Source organism: Aulonocara stuartgranti (assembly GCF_965226115.1).
Source record: "Aulonocara stuartgranti genome assembly, chromosome: 4".
NCBI classification, from domain to species: domain Eukaryota; kingdom Metazoa; phylum Chordata; class Actinopteri; order Cichliformes; family Cichlidae; genus Aulonocara; species Aulonocara stuartgranti.
Genome location: NC_138942.1, coordinates 31,347,597 through 31,366,842, shown reverse-complemented (window position 1 = coordinate 31,366,842; position 19,246 = coordinate 31,347,597). Strand labels below are relative to the sequence as shown.

Here is a 19,246-nt window from a genome sequence, read left to right as displayed (position 1 = left end):
TGCAACATCACTGGAGTGCCCAAAAGCACAAGGTGTGCAATACTCAGAGACATGGCCAAGGTAAGAAAGGCTGAAAGACGACCACCACTGAACAAGACACACAAGCTGAAACGTCAAGACTGGGCCAAGAAATATCTCAAGACTGGTTTTTCTAAGGTTTTATGGACTGATGAAATGAGAGTGAGTCTTGATGGGCCAGATGGATGGGCCCGTGGCTGGATTGGTAAAGGGCAGAGAGCTCCAGTCCGACTCAGACGCCAGCAAGGTGGAGGTGGAGTACTGGTTTGGGCTGGTATCATCAAAGATGAGCTTGTGGGGCCTTTTCGGGTTGAGGATGGAGTCAAGCGCAACTCCCAGTCCTACTGCCAGTTTCTGGAAGACACCTTCTTCAAGCAGTGGTACAGGAAGAAGTCTGCATCCTTCAAGAAAAACATGATTTTCATGCAGGACAATGCTCCATCACACGCGTCCAAGTACTCCACAGCGTGGCTGGCAAGAAAGGGTATAAAAGAAGAAAAACTAATGACATGGCCTCCTTGTTCACCTGATCTGAACCCCATTGAGAACCTGTGGTCCATCATCAAATGTGAGATTTACAAGGAGGGAAAACAGTACACCTCTCTGAACAGTGTCTGGGAGGCTGTGGTTGCTGCTGCACGCAATGTTGATGGTGAACAGATCAAAACACTGACAGAATCCATGGATGGCAGGCTTTTGAGTGTCCTTGCAAAGAAAGGTGGCTATATTGGTCGCTGATTTGTTTTTTTGTCTTTGAATGTCAGAAATGTATATTTGTGAATGTGGAGATGTTATATTGGTTTCTCTGGTAAAAATAAATTGAAATGGGTATATATTTGTTTTTTGTTAAGTTGCCTAATAATTATGCACAGTAATAGTCACCTGCACACACAGATATCCCCCTAAAATAGCTAAAACTAAAAACAAACTAAAAACTACTTCCAAAAACATTCAGCTTTGATATTAATGAGTTTTTTGGGTTCATTGAGAACATGGTTGTTGTTCAATAATAAAATTATTCCTCAAAAATACAACTTGCCTAATAATTCTGCACTCCCTGTACTTAAAGAACTTTCATGAATGCTTACCTAACAGAGTTCAGACTGTTGAAGAATAAACTGTTTTTGCTTTATATGCAGCATTTCCATTTGTTTACACGTTTCAATAAATCACTGCATCCGTTTCCCCATTTCATAAAATGAGGGGTGGCTCAGGACTCTGTACTGTACAACTGTTATTTGACACTCTGTACAACATTTAAATAAAGACAACAAAGTAGCCTTTATGAAACAAATGTGTCTTTATTGCTTTTTATTGGGTTAAAATGTTACACAGTATTGTAATCAACTGCACTTTGGAGTTTGTTTAGCAGGGAGTGAAATTTATATATTTTTTAAAAATAATGTGATCATTATGATTGTCAGTGCACTTCCAGCTTGGATCAGAGAAAGGTGTTCAGGCCTGCTGGGTGATCATCTTCAGCATCTGCAAGGCCATAGGTCCCTGATCTGAAGGAATCTGTGAGGACAGATAAAAAGGATGACATTTTATGTTAAATATTAATATTAATAAAAAGAAATGAGGTTGTGTTTATCTACATTTCATCAACTGACTCATTCTAGCTTACCATGTGACCAGCTTTGAGAATCCAATAAAAGGCAAAGTTCTTAAAAGTCTTGCAGAAAGCTCCAGTAACGCCCGGGGTGGCAGGATCATCGAGGGGAGTCCACTTAAGCTCGTTAAAATTACGAATCCCCTCCCACTTTAGCTGCTTCACCCACAGCTCCTGACCTGTGAGAAGACAAAGATCCAGGTGATTAGACTCAACAGGGACATATACAGGGTGGGCCATTTATATAGATACACCGTAATAAAATGGGACTTGTCTGGTGATATTAAAGTCCTGTTTGTGGCACATTAGTATATGTGAGGGGGCAAACTCCTGAATATGGGTGGTGACCATGGTGGCCATTTAGAAGTCGGCCATCTTGGATACAACTTTTGTTTTTTCCAATAGGAAGAGGGCCATGTGACACATCAAACTTATTGGTAATGTCACAAGAAAAACAATGGTGTGCTTGGTTTCAACATAACTTTATTCTTTCATGAGTTATTTACAAGTTTCTTTGTTCACAGCCATTGACATGTCAGAAAGGTTAGGAGTGGATCGAAATTGTGTTGATATCTGGTGAACGCAGTAACCGGGTCATTGCAGCAGATTTCAATGCAAGACATCCTACGAGACCACCCATCTCCCATGCTACAGTTAGCAAACTGCTTGCTAAGTTTTGTGAAACTGGTTTAGTGTTGGATTTGCCAAAATGTGGACGCAAGAAAACTGTCACTAATGAAGAAACATCAGTGGCTGTCCTAGCTTCATTCAGCAAGAACCCACAGCGTAGCACTCACTGCATGTCACTGGAGAGTGGCATTAGTCAAACATCCCTTCGGCGGATATTAGCTACTCACAAATGGCACCCTTACAAACTCCAGCTACTGCAGCATCTCAACAAGGATGACCCAGATCGGCGCACAGAATTTGCAGAATGGGCAAAACAAAAATAGGAACAGGACCCTCAGTTAACGCAGAAGATTTTGTTCAGTGATGAGGCAAACTTTTATGTGAATGGTGAAGTTAACAAACAAAACCACCGCTATTGGTCTGACACTAACCCACATTGGATGGATCCCTCCAAGACTGTTGGAACAACAAAAGTGATGGTTTGGTGTGGTATATGGGGTACAACGATAGTGGGTCCATTCTTCATCAATAGAAACGTCAAGGCCACTGGATATTTGAAATTGCTACATGATGATGTGTTTCCCTCTTTATGCACTGAAGCTGGCACGTTCCCTGAGTTTTTCCAGCAAGATGGTGCACCACCACATTATGGGTGCCAGGTCCGAGCATTCCTAGATGAACAGTTTCCTGGAAAGTGGATTAGTCGTCGTGGGCCAGTTGAATGGCCCCCGAGGTCTCCCGATCTGACCCCCTTAGACTTTTATCTTTGGGGTCATCTGAAGGCCATTGTCTATGGTGTGAAGATACGAGATGTGCAGCACCTGAAACTACGGATACTGGATGCCTGTGCTGGCATTTCTCCTGCGGTGTTGCTATCAGTGTGTGTATCAGTGTGTGAAGACAAGAGGGTTGCATTGACAATCCAACACAATGGGCAGCACATTGAACACATTTTATAAGTGGTCAGAAACTTGTAAATAACTCATGAAAGAATAAAGTTACGTTGAAACCAAGCACACCATTGTTTTTCTTGTGACATTGCCAATAAGTTTGATGTGTCACATGGCCCTCTTCCTATTGGAAAAAACAAAAGTTGTATCCAAGATGGCCGACTTCTAAATGACCACCATGGTCACCACCCATCTTGAGGAGTTTGCCCCCTCACATATACTAATGTGCCACAAACAGGACTTTAATATCACGGTGTATCCATATAAATGGCCCTCCCTGTACTTGGTGCGTCACCCATCTTCGTGATTTACTGAGTAACTAACCCATAGTGTCCACAATGAGATCAAGCTGTCCATTGTAGACTGTGACTTTAACTCCAGCAGTCAGCAGCTGGTCAACTATGTCCACCACTGGCTTCATAAAGTCTCCTGCCATGTTAGTGAAGACCTCATCAGCCTGACCTGAGGTCACAGCAAAAACAGGAGAGGGAACAAGGTTTTATGATGTTTAGTATTTTCAAGCATCTAAAATGAAAGGACAAACAGTTCCTTGATCTTTCACTTCAAGAAATCGTACCTCCCCATGTGACATTGTCAGGAATGATACCCAGCTTCTTCCTTATTGGTCCATTCATCAGCTGACTCAGGGACTGGCTGTGGAGGGGGCGAATGTGACGATGTTTCTGCAGACCTGGTATAAAGTAGGAAGAGCATCAGTAGATAGTCATCGAAATTTTTTTTTTACTTTTTACTTTTACTTTACATTTAGACTTAAGTAGGACAGGTTTATTTTAAAATCACCAAACCCATGTGGTCTAGTTTACTAACTAGATGGAATCATTTAGATCAGAGTCTTACTGATAAAGTCCAGCCCTGCAGAAGAGGTGAGCTTCTCATCTGAACTCTGAGTTAGGATGTTGTAGAAGTTGACTCCATTGGTATTCTTAAGGAAAACCAAAAATAAGACAAAACAATACATAAATATGGCAAAAACTACTTTATTAACATTTTGTTTACACAAAAATATAACATATCTTCAGTGTGTATGCTCCTAGCCAAAGGTGACCATATTAATATATAGTTGTACTAATAGTCAGCTCAGTTAAACAGGTTATGCATGTATAACAGAATAAAAGCTAAAAGCAACAGCGATTCCATACACACACTATCTTATAACACTGTTGAAGAGATCATATCAGTTTCCACTATCAGTCAGATATGTACATCAGAAGTTTATGATGTACATAGGCAAACATGGCTTCTCAGCTTGACAGGCTGAAGCCATTTTTATTGGGACACAGATTTGCCCATGAAAACATTGGCCGATGCAGATTCCAAAGAATGGAGTCAAGCAGAGTTAATTCTGCTTCCAGAGCCATGAACAAACTATGGCCACAAGATGGCAGTAACTTCAAGAACAATGCAAACAGGTGAGAAGTTTTACGACAAGGTTGTTTGAGATGAAAGGAGAGATGCTTTCTCTTTTGTATGTTTAAATTAATGTCTGTTGGTAGATTTTACTAGACAAGCACTGCTTGCCCTGATTGCCCCGATGGAACACCACTTCCATAAAGCAATTTAAGATTAGACAATGCATTAAATATCCAGCAAGCATTTTCTCCAAATTATGTAGTGTTGTACAAACCCGCTCTACGGCAGACTCCGTCATAGACCACAGCTCAGTCGCTTTAAGAAACTGGCCCTGCTCCACGGCTTGCTTCACTGCCTCTGCTGCCTTACTGACATCTGCCAGGCCATAATCATCCAGGAGGGACTGCAGACAGAATCATATGGAAGCTCAACACAATGGACAAAAAGACTCTGTGTTACATACACTGTATATGAAAGATCATCGTAGCTTCATAATCTCAACAGTGTCATCATTTTTTGTAAATGATGACACTGTTGAGATTAGATGCTAATTTCAGGTCATAGTGAATGCAAAATGGAGTTCATTTAGTAAGTTATGATCACTATTAGAGACAGAAAGGAGGATAAACTGATTATGCTAAAGGAAAAAGAACCCAATGATAAGTGGTAGCCAATGAGCTCGCAACGTTTTTCAGTCAGATCCATGTTTCACTCATCACATCCGGTTTTAAAACCCCAAGATCCCAATGGTGAAAATGCAGGATTGTACCAACTGGTGACATCAAGACAGGTTCATATATGCAGTCTATGGTGTGTTACTTACAGTGGTGTAGAGATATGGTCCCCATGTCATAACAGAGTCTGTGGATGAAACAAAAGTGTATCAACAGAAATTCACTCAGCCTTGCTTGAAGTTTTACATAAAAGAATTCTCAGTTTTTAACGCCAACAGCAAAAACCTGCCATTTGTTCTCATCCTATGGTTAAAATGAAGTCTTTCTTGGCACATGGTGTTGATACTTAATATCTGATACTGACCCAGTGGTGAAATCCATGAGTCTCCAAGTGCCACACCAGAAAAGTTGCATTTGACTGTCCCTTGGGTTATGGCCTATAAAAAGATGAGAGACACAAATGAATGGTTTTATTTATTTTTTACTAATTTCTACATTGTAGATACATACTGACGACACCAAATATATGAAGCAAGATACATGGAATGATGTAACAAAGAAAAATATTGATAAATAAATATGTTTTATATTTCAGATTCTTCAAAGTAACCACCCCTTTGCTTTGTTGACAGGGCTGCAAACCCTTGGCCTTCTCTCAGTGAGCTTCATGATGTAGTCACCTGAAATGGTTTCACGTCACAGGTGTGCTGTGTCAGGGTTCATTTGTGGAATTTTGTGCCTTCTTATTGGGGTTGAGACTGAGAGACTGTGTTGGACAGAAGTCGTGTTAGTACACAGCTGACAGTCCCATTTGATAACTGCTAGAATTCATATTAGTGCGAGAACCAATCAGCTAAGTAAAGAGAAACAGCCCATCATTACTTTAAGAACTGAAGGTCAGTCAGTCCAGAACATTGCTAACTTTGAATGTGTCCCCAAGTGCAGTCGCAAAACCATCAAGTGCCTTAATGAAACTGGCTCACATGAGGACGCCCCAGGAAAGGAAGACCAAGAGTCACCTCTGCTGCTCAGGATAAATTCATCCGAGTCACCAGCCTCACAAATCTCAAGTTAACAGATTAGAGCTCAGATAAATGTCACACAGAGTTCCAGTAGCAGACACATCTCTACATCAACTGTTCAGAGGACACTGTGTGAATCCGGCCTTTATGGTCAAATAGCTGCTAAGAAACCACGACTAAGAAAAAGCAACAAGCAGAAGAGATTTGTTTTGGGCAGAGAAACACAAAGAATGGACATTAGACCAGTGGACATCTGTGCTTTGGTCTGATGAGTCCAAATTGGAGATCTTTGGTTCCACCCACCATTTCTTTGTGCAAAGCAGAAAAGGTGAAAGGAAGTTCCTACTGTGAAGCATGGAGGAGGAGGTGTGATGGTGTGGGGGTGCTTTGCTGGTGACACAGTTGGGGGTTTGTTCAAAATTGAAGGCACACTGAACCAGCATGGCTACCACAGCATCCTGCAGCGGCATGCCATCTCATCAGGTTTGTGTTTCATTGGACCATCATTTATTCTTCAACAACAATGACACCAAACACACCTCCAGGCTGTGTAAGGACTGTTTGATCAAAAAGGAGAGTGATGGAGGCCTGGCCTCCACAGTCACCTGACCTAAACCCAGTGGAGATGGTTTGGGACGAGATGGACCGCAGAGTGAAGGCAAAAGAACCAACAAGTGCTCAGGATCTCTGGGAACTCCTTCAAGACTGTTGAAAAACCATTATAAGTGACGACCTCATGAAGCTCATCCAGAGAATGCAAAGAGTGTGCAAAGCAGTAATCAAAGCGAAGGGTGGATATTTGGAAGAATCTAAAATATAAAACATCCTTCGAGTTGTTTACTATATAATTCCATATGTGTTCATTCATAGTTTTGATGCCTTCAGGGAGAATCTACAATGTAAACAGTCATGAAAATAAAGAAAACCCATTAAATGAGAAGGTGTGTCCAAACTTTTGACTGGTGGTACAAATGGCCATCATCTGATTTCATACAGCATACCTATCAATTTAACATTGCGAATGTCAGCTATATTTATAAAGCACATTTCATGTTACTTAACTCAATTAATGTGCTTTAAACAGAATATAAATCATTAACAGCTCTAAATATCTCTCTCTCATAAAATATAAAAAAATATGTGACCAGCTAAAAAAATAAAACAAACTACAATAAAAGTTATTGCTTAGTTCTCCAGAAGAACAGGCTTTTTTTTCTTTAAACGTCACATTGTCTCTACTTCCCTTTTCTATCACATGACATCTTTATTACTGGGACTTTCCAATAGCAGGGAGCTCACACTGAACTGAATGCTGTGCAAAGAACAACAGAAAGATCCCAAAATAAGTCACCTCACCTTGCTGAGCTCTAAGGAGATAGCAGCTGCCATCTTCCCTCCATATGACTCAGAGAAAATGTAGAAGGGGATGCTCTGAAAAGAACAGAACAGTACACTTTAGGTCCTTTAATACTAATGTGTTTTGGAGTCACTTTAGACAACGTTTGATGAGCCCATCTTTCTGACAAACAGGCAAAAATAAAAATAAAAAATGCAATAATGGACATACCTGGAACTCAGGCTTTTCTGAGAAGAAGTGTTTGAGCAGCACCAGCATGTCTGAGGCTACAGTGGACACATTGGTAGCATAGGCATCTGGCCTGTCTGTGTAGCTAAAGCCAGTGCCCACAGGGTTATCTACAAATAACAAATTGGCTGCCTGGACCTAAAGGTGACACACACACACGTCAGCATGCTAATCTATTCATTCATACTTTCTTTGAAGCACTCTTCAGTTACAGTAAATCTTTACCCAGCTTGTTTTTCTGGGCTCTAGATCTCTGTTCAAGGGTCCAATTTCCTCAAAGTTGCCAAAGCCAGTTCCAGATCCTCCTGGGCCACCCTAAAACAACACACACACACACACACACACACACACACACACACACACACACACACACACACACACACACACACACACTTGCCATTTAACTCAGCACAAGCCACATTCGTATTAAATGAGCCATTAACGTACACGTCTCTATTACTGTTTGTTTGTTTTCGGTGGCAGGGGGTGGGATCAGAAAAATAATGCAATACAAGGTCATAAAGTGGAAAGTTTAAAATTAGACCATAATTGTTCCTCTTTTGTAGTTAGGAATAAAAACAACACTGCCATTACTCACTCTTACCACCTCTCAGTCTGAGCCCCATTCCATTTTTAACCAAAGGCCTGATCATTTGATCAGATGGGGACACAATCTCTGAACATCACAACTTCCTGCAGACATCACTGTACAGGAAGATGGAATGGTAGCATGATGCTGCACATGTTTGAGAATGCAACCATGCATGTGCTCGATTTGTCACAGACCTGATTGTTAAGCGATTAATGATGCTCAGCAAACAGCTTCAGGGGATTTCTTAGCTTCCTGTGGACTTTATTATTTATTCAATCAGTATTTGCATACAACGGGCAAGACAGACAGTTGATATGGGATGAGAATCACTAAATAAGACAAATACTTGAAGCATTATTAGTCTTGTGGACTTTTGTTCCCCCTCAGAAACATACAGACAAGACTGACCCCCACTTTCCAGTCTTACTCCAACTAATAGTTGAACGCTTGAGTGTCTGGGGATGGATCACTCTCTGTGTCCAGTACAAAAAAAACTTTTGCATGCTTCAACTGAATGAACTACAAAAATATATGATACCCTACAGACAGTGCAGGTATTGTAGGTGCAGACTGTAGACAGCCTACTGCCTAAATGAAAAATAACTTTTTAAGCTGTCAGCATAAGGTCGTGGGGGAAGTTGCAGGCAAAGTTAGGAATTCAAAGTTTAAATTGCTATATAGGTTATTTATTTATTCGTGTAAAAAGAAAATCTCATTGACAATTTATTTGGTCTAAACGTAATGGGACTGATACTAAGCGACTAAACACGCGTAAAATGTTCGTAAATGGGACGAATCGGGAGTTTGATTGAAATGCTGACAACGCTGGAAGCCCAGTTAAGGTGGAAAACAAAAATCATGAAGTCCTACCTGCAGCCACATGACCAGAGGCAGGTCCTTGTACTGGGCTTGTACACTGTCAGCATAATAGAGCCACCAAAACATGTGGGCCCCGTCTCTCACCTCCACATAGTTCCAGGCTTCTTTGCTCCGCAGAGCAGAGGGGAGCCCTGCGCAGAATTCAATCACATCCACTTTGTTAACTTGGTGTTCGGTTACAGTGTGACAGTGTTACATCGTCATTCTACCAGAAACAATAAACCAGTCTGTGATGAGCGATCAAAACGTTACTTTCGTTTTGAAGTCAAAGTGGGAGGTAAAAAAAACCCCGAGAAGAAGTCTGTAAGAGCCTCGTCCACAGTGCGGATATCTTACCTTTAGACAGCACAACGCTGAGTAAGAAACACAAAGTAAAGTCTACTCGGAAGGAACCCATCGTTAAAGTGTCTAGCTGTAAAGGCTCCGCATAATTTCAACTGCAACGAGAAATCACATGACCAAACCCGTGGTCAGCTGACCGACACGTTTTTTTAAATATTGCGTCACAAAGTAAAGTTGGAATAACCTCAGAGCACTGAAGGGAGTAAAGTGACCTACGGACTCTGAAAAACCTCAATGAACATCAAAAGAAAAGAAGAAAAGACGATGAGTTTGATCTAACATTCATTTCAAATCCCAGACACACTTAATTTATCCCCAAGGGGCAATTAACAATTAAAACAGGCACAGAGAGCACTGCACCTCGTAAGACAGACATAAAGCATCAATATAAATGCGCACAGTTCAGACAAAGTGAGCAGTTCAGTTATAAAAGAAACGGCAAGGAGGCAGGAAAGGCTCAGAGTTTAGGTGCAGAACTGCTGTATTGGGATAAAAGTGACTCTCCTACTGTGTCCTACAGAGACATACACGCTGATAATAGCTAGAACCATTTTAGATTTGACTTGTTTCCCCTCATTTTCAATCCAGTTTTTGTGTACTATGACATACTGCAGCCTTAGGAATGGCCTGTTTACAGCGACCTTTTCATTCAGACCATTTCCGACACGACTTTGGCCAAGAGTAGATGGATCAAGGTCTTAATATATCTCTTTTTTTATTTTTCCAGGTCTTGCTGGATTTTTCCTATTTCTAGCAGACATGGATTCCAGAAACTGGTCATCTGATGTAAGACAGTGCATCTAGGCTTGCCACTTTTTCTTTGGTCCTAATGTTTTTCTTTTTCGTTTTTTAAGGAAAATCTGATAACCATGCTGATATAAGTTGTCTATTATGTGTAGACAGACAGACCAGTGGTTCAACTGTGCATTTTTAATGCTTGAATGAGTCATAAAGTCAGTTTTAAGGACTTTAACAAAAAATCCCAAGAAGAATGAAGATAAGCTTTTATTCAAGTCATTTTTCAGTTCAGTTTGAGCTTAGTTTAAAGTTACGACAAGAGCCTCTGGTGAATATTTGGCTGCGATGGAGCTCTGTAATAATTCAGTACTTCCTCCACGCCGGCAGAGGTCAATATTGTAAACGAGGGTATTGACAGCGCCAAACACGTGCGCCTCACTTCCGTTGAAAAGTGATAATTTAAAATAAAAGTCTGAGACTACAAACGAATACGTGATAAGTTGATATGATGTGAGTATAGCTGTCATTACAGAGTTATTATTACTATAATAATCTTTTCTTTGAATAGGGAAATGAAATACATTTGAGTTTGCACTCTTATTTTGAAGAGCGGAAGTGTCGTCTTTGAGCTCGCAGAGGGAGTACAGCAGCCGGTGTGTTTTGGTGCTGTAGCCGTCATGGCTGCCCACAGTAACAACTTTATCCGACTGCGCCTGTACTTTGACTACCCGCCGCCGGCTGTCGTCGGTTGCCGCATGTGCTGGCTGCTCGTAGACCTAAACGTGTGTCGCGTGGTGGCCGACCTGGAGAGCGTCATCAGGGAGAAGTTTGAATTCAGCGGCGGGAGCATCCTCAGCCTGTTCATAGAAGACTGCTACCTGCCGCACACGGAGAGCATCTACGTGGTGCGGGACAACGACAGCGTCAGGTGCGCGTGCTTTGTTAGTTGTAACTTTCAAAGCGCTGACAGATCCTGGCATATTTAATACGAGTTATTTAGTTACAACATGTCTCTAAACACTCAGCTCAGTACCATGTGGACGCTGCTTGCTTGCCTAGCTCTGGGTGGTATGAACAAAAACCTGGATCGTGGCACGGTATATCATGATTTTTTAGACACTTTGTCGTCATAAAGGGGAAAAACGTTAATAAAATACAACTAAAAACATCCTTTCAGTGTTATCTATTCTTAGGCTCTGTTTGCAAAAATGAAATACGCGTATTTGGCACAGGGCTATTGAGTGAAGTGTGGATTTGAAACAAACTTCATGTAGACTTAATTTTCCAAAATTTGTGGCACCATTTATTCTCCTGTCACCCCAGAGTCGAGTCTGTACTAATCTAATTTGAAGTATGCACCAATGTAACATACTTCAAATGACCAACACACCTCAAGTTTGTTAAGTTTAAGTCTTAACATAAGCGACACAATATTTAAATTCACACGTATTCATTTTGTTAGTTCAAAAGCTACAACAAACTAAATGCTGTATGCTTTACAACAGTCAGTTTTTCAGTATTCTGCACTGCCATCTGGGGTTCAGATCTGTGTGGGTTTCCTCTCACAACACAGAGATCTGCATGTTGGACAGACTGCTGATTCTAAATCATGTGTAGGTTTAAATGTGCTTTTGTGGTTGCCTGCTGTTTCTCAGTGTTAGCCCTGTGTCATCAAGAGTGTGTCTTAAGGTTCCAACTTCCCTGTAAGGGTTGGATAACTAGTAACTAAGTAAACAGGTTTGACGTTCATTTCGGTCATCTGTCCGTCCGTGAGAAGCAGGGTACACCCTGGATAGTTTGCCACTGACCTTTTTATTTGTGTCAAGGAAATTTGACATAATAAATCCATTGTATAATGTATAATGTTCAACTATTCCTTTAAGATGTGTTCTGTTTTTGTGTCAGGGTGAAGGTGGGCTGGATGAATGAGTTGAATGGATACAGCAGTCATCCAGATGCAGCAAGTGAAAGCGGCAGAAAGAGACGGCGAGCCACAGAAGACACTGTGCCAGAAGAAAATGGAGTGAGTGTCGAATGGAAGAAGAAAAAGAGGAAGAAAAATAACGAGGACAGAATGACAGACGGTGCCAACCTAGTGGCAAGTGATGACCAGAATGAGAATGTACAGGGAAACCCCACAGAGAAGAAAGAGAAGAAGAAAAAGAAGCCAAAGGAAAAAGGTGCTCCTGCTTCTCCCAAACCAGCTGATCTCCCGAAGATTCCAGCTGCTGTCAGCCGGCTGAGTAAAAGCACCAAGAAGCTCCAAGCATCAAAACCACAAAAAGCCTCCTCTTCAGATTCCAGTAGTAGCAGCAGTGATGAAGATGTCGTACCCAAAAAAACAACAAAAACACCCACCTCCACTCCTGCTCCCTCCAAGGTCCCATCAAACACAAAACCTGCCCCCAAAAAACCTCCACAGTCATCGTCATCCTCTTCAGAAACAGAGTCTTCTCCTGATGAGGCTGCCAGTGTGAAAATCCAGCCCAGAAACAAACCTTTAAAAACCACGGCTACCAGCTCAGAATCAAGTCAGGCTCCTTCAGCCCCGCAGCCTACAAACGATAATCCAGAACAGACCGCCAGCATAGCCGAGCCACCTCATACAGCAGCAAAGGGTTCCAACTCGGACAGTGAAGACGAGATCCAGCTGGTGATACGAAGGCCGCTGCAGCAGCCCAGAGGTGGCATAGGTATTCAGTCTCCTTGGCAAGGTCGCGGCAGAGGGAAAGCCAGATGTGGCGGTGGTCAGGGAGCAAGTGTTACGGGTGGGGGTAGAGGAGGAGCAAGCAGAGGGAACAGTAGCAGCTTTGGGTCCAGCTATAATGGAGCCACAGAGCCGTCTTACCAGAATGATTCACTGACCAACACGTCAGTGATCCTGCAGGTTTGTCTGCATCTGAAGCCTAAAATTTAAGTGTAATATCTGCTCTCAAGTAAAATGAATTAAAAGGCATTCTTGACTTTCTGTCTCCATTTATAGAAGGAAGCTGTGAGTGTACCCAAGCAGGACTACAACTCCATGCCCCTGTTAGCTGCTCCTCCACAGGTGGGGCAGAGGATTGCCTTTAAGGTGGGTGTTGTAAGCTGCAGTCATCTCCAGGTTAAAAATGAAAGCTATCAGCCCTCGTACTGTTGTTCTGAAGGAGTTTTAGGGCTACACTAAGAAAAAAAAATACTATTGATGATTTTGAGAATAATGTCATACTTTTATTTTGAAAAAAAAAGTCTAAATCTGCTGTACCCTCTGCCTTCTGTAGATGAGGTAGTGAAACAGGCTGATCAGCCCTCTTACAATACAGCATACTCCCTCTTTAATGCACAAGGATGTAGACATCGATGACCTTGCATCTGTCCACTGCAAGCCATTTCAATTTGTACAAATCAGGTCAACTCTTCCAAGTTTGCTTTTCTGTGCCTTGTTTTTTCAACATCCTTATCAGCTGTAGTACACTGTTGTAGCTAATATACTGTAGAACACTCAAAATTAGCTTAACTTTGGGGCGGGGGGGACAGTTATCAAAGATTTTCTGTTCAGGTGTAAACTTATGTGAAAAATCAAAATGCTTCACAGACATAAGCCATGAGTTTATCTTACAGTGCAGTATTTTATGTAATGTTTAAATCCAGTGTTCTCTAAGCAAATACACTGTTAGTGAGCCTCTGGGATTTTTTTCTCCTCTGCAACTCTTTATAGAGAAGTCGAAAAAGTGACTGAATAGCAGCAGTTTGCCCTGCCTAGCTAGAGGCTAGCTCGTTAGCTACAGTGGTTCAGAAGCTAACCACTATGGGTAGCAGTCGCTAAGAATTAGGAACCATGTTTTACAAAGATTTTTGTGAACCCATTATTAGCAGCTTTTTATGTTGTTTAAAACTGCATCCACAGTGGAAGCAGTTAGTTTGTTGCCCATGTCTTTGAAGCTGATGGCAGGTCACCTTTGAGTATTTCAGTTGCCTAGGTAACCCACTAATATATTTAAGTAGCTCATAAGTCAATCACCAATTTTCAGCTTTTCTCATAGGTAGTCCTTTAATTGTTCACCTGGAAACAGAGGATTGTTTATCCTGTCCACTTTGGATCACCAGTCAGGGCTCCAGAGTGCGACCAAATTTTTCAGTGGTGCGACTAAAAAAATAATTGGTCGCACCACTGCGACCAACTGTTCGGGTAACAAAAAAAAAAAAGAAATCTCTGCAACTCTCCGTGTGATCAACAACAGACACACATTATGCCCCTATTGTGGACTAAACCAATCAGAGATAGTCAGGGGCGGGACCTCTCAAATTGGCCGTGGTCCAGTTGAAAGTGCAGGTGGAAGTGGGAGGTGAGTAGCTTGAATAAAGTGATATTGATTCATTAAATCCTGAATCGACTTTTAAATATAACTGTGTTTTACCAGAAACGCCAGATTCTCAGATTAAAGCTCACAAAACTATTTCTACAACCACCAAACAGCAAATGAGAGCAGGTACACGGATTCCACACAAAGACGTAAACACAGACCTGACCCGACGCATCAGAATCAGCTTTCTCTTTCTCGGCTTTCTCACCCGACGGCCCATAGACGGATATGTTGTCGGAGCTCAACAATCCTGATGCGTCCGGTCCGCTCTGTGTTTACGTCTTTTTGCGCTGATTCTGAGCTGCAGGTTTTGTCTCTCTCCAACCAAACTTCACCGAGCCAGCAGCAAAAGAAGCAGCAAACTACGCTTCACATTTGATCAATGTCGTCATGAATTCCCTCTGACTTTTGCTGTTTTGCTTCCACCACGATAAAAATCACACTTCATGCACAGCTCTCTCTCTCTCTCTCTCTCTCTCTCTCTCAGTTACTTTCACACAAAGGCATCTGCTGTGATGTTCACAATTCTGATGAAGTCTCACATGTATCAGTACTGATAAATGATCAGAATTATAATATTTCTGACTGTCTGAGGCTAAATTGAATAGAATCAGGACTTTGAGAACCGGAATCGAATGGATTATAGAAATCAGTGATGATACCCAGCCCTAATGAGCAGCCTAGGCCTGACAGAAGTGGATGTAGCTGTGGGTAATAAGAAAAGATGAAAAGAAAGCACTTTAAGCACAAGATTGTTAGTTAATAGTTTAGAAATGAATGTTGTCAGTATGGACTGCAATTTCCCCCCCAAAAAAGTGCACATGTAAAACTGCGGTGTTAAGCGATGCGGTTGAAAAATTTGAGTGCGCCTAACTTTTTAAAGGTGCGCACCGGTGCACCCATGGCAAAAAGTTAGTCTAGAGCCCTGCCAGTGGTTATTTTGCCCATAATTGCCTGCAGTTGCTTGTAGCACACACACCTCCCACCTCAGGTCTCAGCACGTCTTTTATCGGGGAGCCATGGCTAGATGATGGAGCTCAGGTGTGTGTCAAACTCCCCTGACAGGCACCCTGAACCCGCTGCTCCACCCCTCCCCTGCGGCTGAGCCACAAACCACACCCTGCCGCACTCACATTTTTTCAGCTTATTGAAACCAAAGATTTCGGCCATTTCTGCTTCAATTCTATTTTTAAAGATAATAAAATACATCATTTTAGTATGTAATGCTTAAAGGTCAAAGGTCAGACATCAGTGTGTTGTTATAAAAGCAGGGTAATATTATAATTATGAGGGCATATTGTAATAAAATAAAATAAATACATGGCTGGCTGCTTCATGTCAAATTTCCTTGGGGAAGATACTAAGTTGCTCTCTGATGCATTGTAATAAAAACATAAAGCATCACAGATGTATTACAGCCCTCGCTCTTCGAGGGGAGTTGCGCTGTCAGAGTGCTTTTGTTTCCTCTGTGTTATTGTAGCGCCTCTGCCTTACAGAATAAAGCCCCCTTAAAGCGACTGCTGTTGTGATTTGAAGCTATATAAATAATGTGTGAATAAAAAAAGTGAATTGCATTCATTTCCTAATTCTATGTGTTTAAATGCAGCTGCTGGAGCTAACTGAAAACTACACACCAGAGGTATCTGAATACAAGGTGAGGGCAGTCAGTTGTGATGACCTAATCACAACCTTGGAATGATGTTACTAATAAAAGCTTATTTAATAATATCTAATATGGTATAAACTGTCATTCGTACTCTATGACCAACTGTGGTTCTGTTTATATTAGGAGGGAAAGATTGTGAGCTTTGACCCAATCAACAGACAAATTGAACTTGAACTCCTTAATGTCTCTCAAGGTAGGAGATCAGTTCACTGCTGGCATACAATATCATAACTGTGTATAATCATGCCTTTTTAAAAAATAATGTATCATGTAAGTAATTATATCAAAATTTAAAAGACGACTCCTGATGTCTTTGAATTGTCAGCACCTAATTAAACTGGTCATGTCACTGGTAATGATATATAATACGTTACAGCGAAAACCTTTTCATTTTCAGAGAACTGAACACTTTCTCAGAAGAAGTTAAGAAATTTAAGAATTAACCTTCCTAATTTATTTCTGTTTCTAATGATTCCTAACTTGTTGCTTCTTCCAAAGCTTCCGTAGAACCTGGAAAATTTGATCTAGTCTATCAAAATCCAGATGGCTCCGAGAGGGTGGAGTATGCTGTGTCCAGAGGGTCTTGGGTAAGACTTTATGTGCTGTTAATAACCCTCTGAAGCCACAGGTAGTGTAAAAGTAAAGCCAGTGTGGGTGTGCTTTAAATCTGCTGTTTTTTAATGGAGCTGGTCACAAAGTGCACAGCAGATTTATCAGAGCTACTTGAGTCAATCTGCTGCTGCTGAATGTGACACTGATAAGAGCAAAATAAAACCATGAGATAAGAGGCTAAATATATATGTATGGATGCTGATTAGGGTGATAATTCTGTGGGTGTGACCCTTTATCAACCTTTTTACATTACATACATTAGTCAGGGGTGTCAAACTCAAATACACAGTGGGCCAAAATTCAAAACTGGAACAAAGTCGCGGGCTAACGTTAATATTTATTGAAATATATTTATTCCTCCAGATATAAGAATGAATCTTTTCTTATGGACTCAAACACGCTTTGCTGAAAAACTGAATATGGAACAAGCAAAGCTTAATACTAAACAATATATATATTAGCTGTATAATACCAGTAGGCCAGCTCTGATAGTAATTTGGTATGGCTTCACGGGCCAAATGTAATTAGGCTGCGGGCCAAATTTGGCCCGCGGGCCAGAGTCTGACACCGATGCATTAGGTCATGTTACTTTATTATTTATTATTTAATAAATAAATGATTATCCCCCCCCCCCCCCCCCCCCCATAAGGTGTGATTGTTTTAGACATTTCTCTTTTTTCATGAGTTAACAGGACCACATATCACTCGTCTTAGCTGCCAGTCAGTTTGAGATTGATTTTAAGGTTTTACTGTTTGTTTTTAAGCCTTTGAATGGGTAAGTGCTGTTTCGGTTTTTGTAAAGCCTTTACACTCCGAATAGATCAAAATCAGAATACTTTATTAATCCCTGTGAAAATTATGTGGTTACAAGTTTTATTTTCGACCCTCTGGATTGAAACGTGGGTCGCTGGTTTCCTGGTCCTCCTCAAGTCCACAATCATTTCCTTGGTCTTTGTCACGTTGAGCTGCAGATGATTCTGCAGCTCCACAGCCCAGTACTCTGTCTCATTGCCCCCACTGATGCATCCAGCTAGCATCCTACAACCATCATCTGAAGATGGCAGGTCTCTGTGCCGTGGCTGAAGTCTGTGGTGTAGAAGGGGAATAGGAAAGCAGAGAGCACAGTCCCTTGTGGTGCTCCAGTGTTGTCAGACTCGGACACAGTGCTTGCCCGCTGGTCTACATCATCGTAGACACGATTGAATTTATTGTCTTGCATTGTTCTGTTCTCTTAGCTGCACAGCTCTTATTTTTAATTGTGCTGTATAAATAAATCTGACTTGACTAGTCCTTAAATTAACATGTTCACTTTCTTCTCATAGGTGACAGAACGGTGGGAGTCTCTGCTGGAGCCAAGACTCATCATTTAAGTTTGAGAGAAATAGTGAATTCATACGCCCACATAGTTATTTTTTTAATGACCTGGACTTATCTTTTAAAAGCTAAAACATCCAATGGTTTTGATTCTGGTCCATTTAAACTTTCTTATCTGTGCTTCTCTGTTAGCACATTTTTAACAGCTCTGTTTAAACTGGGTTTAGAGATGAAATGGTTTTTATGCTTAAATCAGCTGAAGGGATGAGTAATGATTTTGAGCACTGGGCCACACTGTAATGGTTTTATTTTTTGTACAGAGATGTGACTGTGATAAGTCTTGTATAAACTGTTTTTTCCAATAAAAAAAACTGCATCCTCAGCCACATCCTCAGGGCAAAATTTTAGTGTGTTATCCACAAAATAATATTTTGCATATTCATTATCTGACTGTTTTATTTTGTAACAAAAAGACCTTGCTCAGAATTGATTTTGAAAAAGTGTTTAACCTAAAATGTAATTATGCTGATAATTAACAAAACACACACTTTTCAACTTTAACTGTTGTGATTTTCTTTTTTCCCTCAAATCCAGCACTTAAACGATTATTGTGTTTTCACTGACTGTTGTCATTTTGTTCTCAACAAATTACCTAATGTACGTCAGTGAAGGTTTTCAAGGTGAACATTTCATTCATCTAGATCCAACCGGTGATTTATGTGTTCCTTTAATTTTTTGAGCAGTATTTGTCCGCTTGAAATATTACCGTTTCCAAATAATACATTAATTCTTAAGTTTTCTTATTCAGTTTTCTGGAAGTCAGTCATATACTAAAAATTCTTTTTACGACGTGGTTAGTTCAGAGTTCAGTTATAGTAGCTAACATTTATGTTAATTT

At 41.0% G+C, this 19,246-nt stretch overlaps 2 protein-coding genes across 3 annotated transcripts; one reads left to right on the top strand and one right to left on the bottom strand.

The window, feature by feature from the left end:
- Positions 1 to 1,299: 1,299 nt before the first annotated feature.
- Positions 1,300 to 9,804, bottom strand: scpep1 (serine carboxypeptidase 1). The gene is made up of 13 exons (XM_082530750.1): positions 9,670 to 9,804; positions 9,325 to 9,464; positions 8,088 to 8,177; positions 7,845 to 8,000; positions 7,634 to 7,708; positions 5,620 to 5,692; positions 5,405 to 5,442; positions 4,856 to 4,984; positions 4,069 to 4,153; positions 3,788 to 3,901; positions 3,535 to 3,672; positions 1,646 to 1,809; positions 1,300 to 1,536 (listed from the first exon to the last, which is right to left on the bottom strand). Exons 1-13 carry the CDS (start codon positions 9,728 to 9,730, stop codon positions 1,474 to 1,476), a joined length of 1,326 nt encoding a protein of 441 aa, XP_082386876.1. The 5' UTR covers positions 9,731 to 9,804; the 3' UTR covers positions 1,300 to 1,473.
- Positions 9,805 to 9,864: 60 nt separating this feature from the next.
- coil (coilin p80) lies at positions 9,865 to 18,909 on the top strand. 2 transcript variants are annotated; one of them, XM_082530749.1, is made up of 8 exons: positions 9,865 to 10,923; positions 11,022 to 11,341; positions 12,319 to 13,300; positions 13,397 to 13,486; positions 16,363 to 16,410; positions 16,546 to 16,615; positions 16,921 to 17,009; positions 18,357 to 18,909. In XM_082530749.1, exons 2-8 carry the CDS (start codon positions 11,091 to 11,093, stop codon positions 18,402 to 18,404), a joined length of 1,578 nt encoding a protein of 525 aa, XP_082386875.1. In that variant the 5' UTR covers positions 9,865 to 10,923; positions 11,022 to 11,090; the 3' UTR covers positions 18,405 to 18,909. The 2 variants fall into 2 exon arrangements, with proteins under 2 accessions (XP_082386875.1, XP_082386874.1); XM_082530748.1 differs by having other exon boundaries at positions 9,865 to 11,341.
- The last annotated feature ends 337 nt before the right edge of the window (positions 18,910 to 19,246 follow it).